The sequence below is a fragment of the Quercus lobata genome, chromosome 11 (genome assembly GCF_001633185.2).
Source record: "Quercus lobata isolate SW786 chromosome 11, ValleyOak3.0 Primary Assembly, whole genome shotgun sequence".
Taxonomy (NCBI): Eukaryota; Viridiplantae; Streptophyta; class Magnoliopsida; order Fagales; family Fagaceae; genus Quercus; species Quercus lobata.
Window position 1 is genome coordinate 33,384,082 of NC_044914.1, and position 10,744 is coordinate 33,394,825.

At 32.5% G+C, this 10,744-nt stretch overlaps 1 protein-coding gene across 1 annotated transcript; it reads right to left on the reverse strand.

The window, feature by feature from the left end:
• Window positions 1-4,676: 4,676 nt before the first annotated feature.
• Window positions 4,677-6,657, reverse strand: LOC115968507 (gallate 1-beta-glucosyltransferase). Its single transcript, XM_031087916.1, has one exon. The coding sequence runs from the start codon at window positions 6,538-6,540 to the stop codon at window positions 5,008-5,010; it is 1,533 nt and encodes a 510-aa protein (XP_030943776.1). The 5' UTR covers window positions 6,541-6,657; the 3' UTR covers window positions 4,677-5,007.
• Between the last annotated feature and the right edge of the window lie 4,087 nt (window positions 6,658-10,744).

Here is a 10,744-nt window from a genome sequence, read left to right on the forward strand (position 1 = left end):
TCATGCAAGAGCAAATCATGCAATGGTGCAGTTTCTTAATCAATTTAAGATTTTACAAAATTATTTTAGTCAATCTCACAAATAGGTAAGTTCTCGTGCATAGCACGGGTTAGCGACTAGTATAATTAAAAAAAGAAAAGAAAAAAAATATCCCTCTTCACATCAAAAATAAAAAATAAAAAATTCACGTAAAAACCAATTGCAACTTTCTAAAAAAAAGGGTAAAATACTATTTTGGTTTCTAAATTTTATTGAATTTTTTTTTTTTCGTTCCTAAACTTTAAAAAGTTTTTTTTTTTTTTTTTCAATCCCTAAACTTTGTAAAAAGTTTTTTGAATAATATAGAGACAAAAATAAGGATGAAAATAGAATCTTTTCAATAATTTAGGGATGAAAAACAAACTTTTAGTAAAGTTTAAGTACATAAATAAAACATTTTCAATAGTTTAGGGATGAAAAATGAACTTCTTAAAGTTTTGAGATGAAAAACAAACTTTTGGTAAAGTTTTTGGACCAAAATAGTACTTTACCCAAAAAAATAAAACTTCTCCTTTCATTTGTTCCTCTTTTCCCCTTCCCAACATTGTGGAATGAATTAAAAAATTTTGTTATGAATGAAAAGTTATAACACTAAAACAAAAAAAAAAAAAAAAAAAAAAAAAAAAAACGCCTCATTACACATTCTTATTAATGGAAAATAATAACACTAAATAAAATATAAATAATAATAATAAAAAAGTCTAATCGCATACATTTAAGAGGCCCATATTTGGGACTTGGGAGCAAGCAGTAAGCACCAATGTTTTGTAGTTTTTGTTAATTAAAATGCATGAGCACAGGTTTTTGAGGTAGTTATGATTGTTAGGTCATAGGTGCAGACCCAAGATGATAAGGTTGGAAATTATCAAATTAATATAATAGCCACAAATAATATTAAAAAATGTTAATAGAAAGGAGCTTCGATTTGAAATCCAGAATGCTTTATTTGATTGTAAACGCAAATGGCACTGTCTGACAATGATTTAGGTCATATTGCCAATTATCTAACTTTCGAAATCAATAACCTACAACATGAGGCCAGTTATTTATTAACTTCTGATAATGATGGAGTTGTCTTAGACAAACATTAATATTTCCTTTTAATTAGGAACGTACCTAACAATCTTTTAGGGAAATTTAAAAAATAATAATAATCTTCCTATTTTACTTATGTATCCAATTTAGCTCATATGTATTTTTAATTGTACCAATTATACTTTAAATATTTATTTACTTGATAATCTAAACCCTTTTATCTATTTTATTACTTACCACCTCAATGCACAACATTTCTTCATCACATATGAGAGAGAGAGAGAGGAACACATTACTACCTATTGACACCCGGAATCTATTAAATATTTTTCAAGTTTCATTCCCTTATGTGCTTTCTTCTTCTTCTTTTTATTTTTTATTTTTATTTATTTTTAATTTTTTTGTAAATCACTTATGGATATAAGTGATAAGACTGCTATTTTAGGTGTGTAAAGGTGTTAGAATTTGTTCTATCAGAGCTTAATGTAACGGAGATGGATGAAGAGTTTAGATTGTGATAGAAATGAAAATCTAAGGTTTAAATTGACAAGATTAAAATTATATGCTTCACTTTGGTATAAATGTAAAATAGTTTTTATTTTATTTTATTTTTTTAATTTTCTCCTATACTTTCGTTTGAGGGTCACAGTCAGGGACGGAGGGAGACTTGGACAAGGGGGGGGGGGGCAATGGCCCCCCTAATTTTTTTTTTTAAAATATTAATATATATAGGTACCAATTTTATTAATTTTGTTCTATAAAATTGCACTTTGCCCCCTTTTACAATATCATTGATTCTTTTAAGAATACTACTATAGTTACAAACTTTTTTACAATATTTTTACAAATTGTTGAGGTAGTAAATTCTTATTGGTTTGCATCTGGGCCCATCACTTACATCACATTTTTATTTACTAATAACCACTCATCACATTAACAATTTGTAAAAAAGTTTGCAACTTTAGCATTTCCTCCTTTTAAAGGCTAGATCTAAGATCTAAAACAAAATAAACAAGTCCAAAAAATTACCCCACAACAAAAATTACCAATAATATAGCTAAAAACAATTAAGTTCAATTAACCAATTTTACCAAAAACAAACAACCTGGACCTTTAACAAATTTTAAACCAAATAATTTTGTTCATACCCAGATGCACACATAAAAAACATAAAAAAAAAAAAAAAAAAACTATTAGCTGTTAAGCAACAGAGCCAGAGGCTAGAGTCGCTGCACGTAATGAACAGTAAAACCGCCCCCTCTAACCTCAAGTCCGGGCTCCGTCTCTGGTCACAGTATTAATATTGAATACTAAGAATTATATATGTATATAAATATATTTGAATTGAGAAAATTGATTAATCTCTCTTTCCAATTAACATATATGATTATTAAAAAAAGAGTAGTACTACGGATATTACAAGTTTTACTATATTGATTATTGAGCTTATAAACTAATATGTTATCAATTATAAAGAGATAATTCAAATATTTGGTGGTTAAACCCCACTAATCACATTTGTTGCCACCTCTGATGTCACCTCTTATTTGTGGCTATTATTAAGTTGATAATTTCCAACCTTATCATCTTGATAGATATAATAGATAAGGGTGGAAATTTGATAGAGCAATGCTATAAGTTAGATAAGACAGTTGTGTTGCCCGTGATTGTTAAAAATAAAGCAACTTAAAGATGGTTGTTCATCAATTTAACGAAACCAAAATTTTGATAATTCAAATTCAGATTCTGATTAATTATACCAAGCTTTAACAAGGTCGAGCTGGCTTTGGATATTCATAAACACTAAAGATAGTACATCTTATAACTATGCAACTTAAAATTAAAATTTTAAAAATGTGTTTTTTTTTTGACAAAAATTTTTCTTTTGAAATGTAAATATATGATTATTAAATTCTTAGTGTAGATATTGGTGGTTAATATGCATTAAGAAAGGTAGAAATATATATATATATATATATTTATATATTTATATAAAATGTTACACTGGTATAACTTTAAGTAATATTACACCATTTAATATATCTTTATTGAATGCAAATTTTAATAAATCTACTGTTGGATTACATTATCTTCATATATTCTCCATATTTGCAAAATTTTAAAGTAATCAAAGATCAATAGTCATGTCATCAATTAATTGGTTAAATTTAAGTTTTTGTAGATTAAAGTAATGCATAAAAGATGAATTTATAAATTGAATAATAAATAACATTTGATTTGAATTAAAATTGACATATATATTAAGAACATATAGGATAAGTAATCCCACAATAAGATTTTTAAAATACGAATTCAATAATAAATTATTAAATGGTGTCATATTTTTTTGAGTTATACCAAATATAATTTCAACCCATCACATATAAACAAAGTTTAATCACTTTATGTTTGGTTCGATCTTACTTATCTACAATCTAGTCCAGGTGTAAAGTGTGATTGTTGGAAACTTATCCTCTTTCAAAAAATTGAAAAAAAAAAAAAAAAAAAAGAAGTGTCCAGGCCTCCAGAAAGGTAAAGGTAAAAAGAAACTGCCATTCTGGTTAAACAAATTGAGCGTAACACACCAAAAAAAAAAAAAAAAAAAAAAAAAAAAAAAAAAAAAAAAAAATCTCCAAAAAGGCAACCAAGGAGTCAAACTTGACTAGATGCTAGACATACTCACTCGTCAATCTTCATCTTAGCTAGCATCATAGCTGGAGCCTGGAGGGTGAGAATAAAAAATTAGGACAAAATAAAGTTACAGTAATTTTGGTTTTCATCTTAAAATTTAACCGTATAACTACTTAACTAAAAAATACACTTTTATTCTATGAAAAAAAATTTAAATGTTAAAATTTTAAAAAGGAAACCTAAAAAACAACACTTAAGTATTGTACCTAAATCTTGCTCAAAAAATTAAGCTTGTAGTTATGATATAAGATTCAGGATTGGTGTTGGTGAGCGAATTATAACACCGTCTTCGTTAAGGAACAACTTATTTAATTTTTTGTTAAAAATATGCTAATGTATATTCATATTTTAAAAAAATTATAAAAAATAACAAAACTTGAGGTTTTAAAAAAAGGTATACATAAAAACTAAAAGTAAAGATGCTAGCTTATAATTTAATGGCAAACATATACATCAAGTATTAATGTGATCCATTCTCAAAAAAAGAGTATTAATGTGATTTATCATTTAAAAAAATTATTAACTAAAGTTAGCTCAATTATGAAAGTTTTTTATCGTCAAATAAAAAATTTAAAAGTTAAACATTGTCTACATCCAAAACTACTTGCCATCTTGGCCGGGTTATAAAGAAGAATAATCACGAAGCAATCACCGTATTAATTTTTTTTTATGGTATTTATTAAAAAATGAAATTGAGCAACACTAACTTAGTTGGATTTTTTTAATTTTTTAATGAATTTAGATATCTTCTAGACGGTTAACAACGTGACTTGACAGGATTGGCATAAGGCCTTAAGCTAATTTAGATGTCTTTTTCTAGGGTCAACTAGTTATTTATATAAGCAATTCATCTCTAACACAGCATAATAATATTATAATAATAATTATGAAAGGACTCATTAGGATTAACATAAAAATTAGAAGACAAGTTACATATATATGCTAAAAATAAACAAACAAAAACATGACAAGCATAGCGCCCGGTCTAAGGCGCCAATTTATGTGGCGAGCAAAATAAAATAAAGTAAAAAAAATTAAAAAGAAGATAGCGAATACCCTCATACACGTTAAGGTATCCCTGTTATTTCACACGAAATTTGGTCCACCTTCCCTTCATTACCTAACACGTACCCATCCATCATCAGATCACCTTGGTCCATGTTGTACCTCAACTCTTGATTCCTCATTCTCATTCATTAATTTTTTTTTTTTTTTCTTTTCTAATGTCATTATTCATTTTGACTAGGCCTCCACCAATTCTACCTTTCCATTTGTCTTTGTTTCAACCAAATCTTCCTTTCCATTGATTTCTGCTGACTTCTCTGCCAAATCCAAAGCAACCCCATTTGCTGTTGACTTACCAGTAATAGCCACACTTCTTGCTCTCACCTCGTCCACAAAGGCTTGTATGTTCCGATCGGAGGAGCCACCTTCTGAAAACGCCGCCTCCGCCGCAGCCTTCCACTTCGAAGCGTTTTGCTTCATCTCCACTGCCTTAGGCCCAACAGTAGCTTCCAACAAGCATTTCTCAACTTCATCCCTAGTGATCACTCTGTTCTCGGCTTCACCACGGCACATTCTCACTCCGGTTTTGAACACATCAACTAAGTACACAGCGTCTGTGACTTGGTCACCCCATTGTGGGAAAGCCACTACAGGCATGCCTGAAGTGAGTGACTCCATGGTTGAGTTCCAACCACAGTGTGTCACAAAGCAAGCAACTGATGGGTGTGCCAACACTTGCTCTTGTGGGCTCCATTGGACCACCCTGCCATTGTCCCCAGCTTTCTCGAGAAACCCATCTGGAAGAACAAGGAGTTCTAAGCCAGCATCCTTGTGAGGTGGCTTCATAACCCACAAAAAGGACACCCCAGATTGCAATAGCCCATAAGCAATCTCGTCGACTTGCTCCTGTGTCAAGTACACCACACTTCCAAATGAGATGTACACAACAGATTGGGGTGGCTTTGAGTCAAGCCACTCCAAACAATCATCAGCCTTCATGAAGTCACCACGGACGCTGTTTGGTGCTTTTGGGTTCTTGAAAAGAGGCCCAACGGTTTTGATTGGGCAAATCTTGGACATGAACTCGATGACATCTTGCTCGAGCTCTTGAAACGTGTCCATCAAAATGCAAAAGGGCTTGTCCAGGTTCCCGTATTGTCCCAAAATAGCCCTCCTCAAAAAGGGGTAAGGAGTGGTGGGGTACAAGAAGCTTGGAGTTTCATCGTACTTCAAAAGTGGCATACATGGCAATTGGATATCAATAAAGGGTTCAGCTTCAGAAGGGAAAGGAACTAAACCGTGGTAGTAGTGGTAATAGGCGCAGAAGCAAGCGCAAGATTGGACCCAAAGCATAGCTGAAGGAAGGCCAAGACTCTCAGCAACATCAGAAACCCAAGGGATAAAAGGGTTGTTGATTAGGCACGAGACAGGGCGTCCCATTTCAGCGTTTTTCCTGATCATCTTAGGGATGATATCTTTGCCAATGAGCTCCAGTTGAGGCAAGTATTGATCCAAGTCTTGGCGCCTTGGCTCATCCTCGTCCCAACCGTCTTCGAAGAATTCAAAGCGGATGAAGCCTTCACCGACCGGGGCAGGCTCGTCGGTGATGTTGCTGGCTTTTCTCATCTGTTTGCCAATGCTTTCGGGGGTGGAGAAAGTTACAAGCAAACCCTTTGCAGCAAGGCGCTTGCCAAGCCTGAGTAGAGGGTTAACATGGCCTTGGCCTGGGAAAGAGACAAGGAAAACATGAACTAGAGCTTCGGATCCCATTGATTCTTCTCGTTAAGCTAGGTAGAGAGGAAGAGATAGAAGGATAAGCTTGAGGTTTATTCTTACAAGGATGTTTGTGATCGTATGGAATTGAATTGTGAGTATTTAGAAGTAAGAACGATAATATATACCTAGGAGGAATGTCTCACATTTGGAATTGGAGGAGAGCAATATGACCGTTAGGTAGCTAAATTATATACATCAAACGTGAAAGTTTGGTTAGAGAGGCAAAATCAAAACTGACAATGCGGTAAGGTAGAGTCCGAGATTTTGCACTATCATCATATGCGGATGATAAGTCTTCCTAGTCAGCAATGATGTTAAACCTACGTACTTAACTTTCTTACTTTACGGAAATGAAAAAATTTAGTTCAATATAATAACATGTTACGCCGAAAAAGCAACAGATCCAAGTTGTACGTGTCACAAAGCATAATAATCATCGTTAAGCATGGGCTTGTGCTACAACTCTCTCAATCTCTCCCAACCATCCGACCTCACACAAGTATGATATTAAAGTCCAAGCGGGTTGATTAGGCGGGTTCAATTATTAAAACGGCAGGTTGAATGTTTTTAAAAACCCAAGGGTTTATCTTATATCAAATTTAAAGTGTTTTTTTTTTTTTTTTTGGTGGCTCCATGATTTACACAATATTAACATAAGAAACGAATGATATTTCCTCAATCTATATATATTTTTAAGCATACATAGTAACATGGATGTGGTACTCATAATTTATTTCAAATTTTAAAGAAAAAATTAAAAAGTATTCATATATACCTTAAGACCTGTATACTTTAATATATGGAGAGCATATATGTGATGCCCCAATTTGATTAATTATGTGATGTATGTGGATATGTGATGAGTCCCACATCGGGTATTTATTAGGTTGAATTGAGTTTTATTAACAACTGCAAAGAGCCTCAATTGTGACCAGTCCTTTTGAAATATAGTGCAGATGTGGCTAGCACTTTTTCTTGGGTCATTATATATGGTATCAAAGCTGACTCGGTAAGCTCATGTGGGCTCGAAGACACTACCCCACAAAGTGGGTTCTAACAAGGACGTTAGAAATTTAAGTGGGGGAAATTGTGATGTCCTAATTTGATTGATTGTGTGATATGTGTGAGTGTGTGATGAGTTTCACATCGTTTATTTATTGGGTTGAACTGAGCTTTATAAGATCCCTTGAAGAGAGAAAGAATGTTGGAAGAAGGCTACAAAGGCCTAAGCATGGTTTCATTAATGACCAAGAAAGGGTTGCAAAGGCTTGAAGACAAAGACAAGGGTTGGAGAGTGGCTACATTGATAACCTGAAGTAGATCAGTGAAGAAGGATGTTGTGAATTGTGATGAAGCAAATGTGTGTAAGTTGGTGACTTTCGCATATACAAGACCCAAATAGGCCAATTTGAGTGATTTATGGGCCTTAAATGAGAAAATAGACCCCAAAATTGAAGTCTACCCAAAAAACAAAGCACAATTGAATGACTTGTGGTATGTAGTAACTATTAATAACTTTTGATCCTCACCTATAAATATGTTTGACATTTCAACATAAAGGCATTGTCTTGACCACGAACATGACACCCAAATTTTTCTTGATTATAATTCCCCTTTTAGGATAGATTTAGCCTCTATTGTCATGCAATTTACCTTTTCGATACAAAAATTAGTTTTATTTGGTGTAGCATATCCCCGAATTTACTTTCTGTGATTAAGAATTTATGTGTAGCACATTCCCTCTGTGTTTAAGTGAAATGGCACAAAAATGCTATGAGATTGGAGACGATGTATAATCCATTTTGACAGAGATAAGATTTGAACTGAATGTGGCAAAACAACCAAATGGAGGAAGGGAAATGAGATAAAAACAACTTATTATTATTTTTCTCCTTCTTATTTTATTTTTTTGAGAATCTAGCTAAAACAACTTGAGTTCAGTAGTGCAAGATTTCAAATCTCGGACCCTTTCCTTTAAAAAAATAGTAAAAAATAAAACAGAGACATGCACACACATACAATATACCCCATTTTGACAGAAATTTAGATATAAGATTTGAACTGGACGAGGCAAATCAACCAAACAGAAGAAGGGAAATCAAATAAGCGCAACTTGAGCTCATGAGTAGTACTGAGGGACCTTTTTCTTAAATAAATAAAATAAAATAAAACAAACACACACTGACACTCACAACCTTTGACCCCTTTGTGACAGAAAAAACTTAGACAGCCCCTCTGAGACTTTGATGGGATTTGCACACCAGGCCTATTTAGCACCTGTTAAAGCTAACCCTATGCGAGGCCCTACTTTCTCTTTATTGACATGAACTTAAAAAATGTGGATTGTACAGGGCTGTAGCCTTTCTCAAAACTGTCCGCCTTGGCGCAAAGGTTCCCTGCAAACATGTGAGCCTTCTAATTATTCGTTCTCATTTTTAGCAAATTTCAAACCAACTTCAAGAGCAAAAAATGTATGATTTACAACAAAATATTCATTTATGACCTATAGGACACTTCATGTGTACTAATTAACAAGGAATTATCTTTTAGGATCATTTTATTTTGATCAATTTTACTTAGCACCATAGGAACATTTCTCTATTAAAAAATAAAAAATAAAATACAACAAGAAGAAGAAGATTTGATTCCAAATTTCTAAGGTTAGTTATAGATTTTCAACAAATTAGCTAAGTTGGTCACTATTCATTTAATTTTCTCCAGTTCATTATATACGTTTTTTTTTTAATAAAACATAGAGACAGAATTTGTAGTAAAATACTGTATATTGTATCAAGTGGGTTTCTATATTTTGTGTATGTCCATGCATGGTCTCCTACAAGAATTAATTCGTATTTATGCTTAAGCCTAATTTGCAATTTTTCAACCAAAAAGGGGGAAAATGAACTTATTGCTTTACTTAACATTCTCTTCCTATTATAACAGATGAAAAGAGGTTGTCGTTTGAGATGTGCTGTTTTGTCTCTATTCTCAAACACAAAAACAAAAGAAATTGTATCGGATAAGCAAAGTTGAATGGCAAAACCCAAATCGGCCAGCCAATAGTTTGACCATTAGCTTTGGGATTGTGATTAGTAGAATAGAAAAGTTATATGCTTTTTAATTCACAATATTTTAATGTCTTTATTCTCTGTTTTATCTAAACGCATGGCATTAAAGAGAAGAAATGTCTAGAGTGGTCTCGATGTTGCTTTATATATTTATTCTCTATAATTAATTCAGTTTTGCGGCCCTCGAGAATTAAAATAATCATTAAGAACGAGAATACAAGAGACTGTTATCTAACGACAATATAAAAGTGGGCTTCGAATAAGCGGTCCAAATTGTCTCGGCCAACATTTCTGGACGCAACTCATTTTCTTACTGAGAAGTCAAAATTATAAACAACGTTGGGTCATAGCGAAACAGCAGTTGCGGCGCGAACTAGAATTTTGCTTTGCATTATTGCTTATTAGTTAGTTACTACAATTGCTATTAGGCGCGCATGTGTCAGGCTTTCCGATGTACTTCCCTTTCAACAAAGTTGGGACTGTTTCTTCTCAAAACCTATATATGTTAGGAATTTTTAATTTTACCTGTTATATTTAGTGACTGGATAATGAATACCCCATATATATCTTAAAAAGGTAAAATTAAATAAAACTTCAAATAAACAATGCTCTTAATAAACCTCTTACAATATCTAAAATCCACAATTTAAAAATAATTTCCAAATACTGTAAAATCTTAAGCCAAAAAAAAAAAAAAAAAAAAAATCTTTTTAAGGCTTCAAGCATTATTGAAGTTGTCTAAAATTCCCCCGTTCTACCTTGCACCTTATGAAGTAATCCAAAGGTTCTGTTTCCAACTAAACTTTAATATGAAAATTGTAATTGATAGGGTGAGCCATACATCTAGTAAGCAATTATACATAATACACAATAGAACAGAGTCAAGCAGAGCATGAGTATTTTGATTTCACAAATTCACTCAATGATATCAAATATAGTTTTCCAAAACATATAACGAGCCACTTAATACATATGTTATCAAATCTTAAAATCGTTCGAGAACACATATAGATAATTGATCAGAATACAGTGTCACATATACACATATCACATATTCTCACATACAATCCTGTGAGCGAATACCAACATCTAACCCTTGCTAGTGAGAGATCAACACTAATTCTCGCATA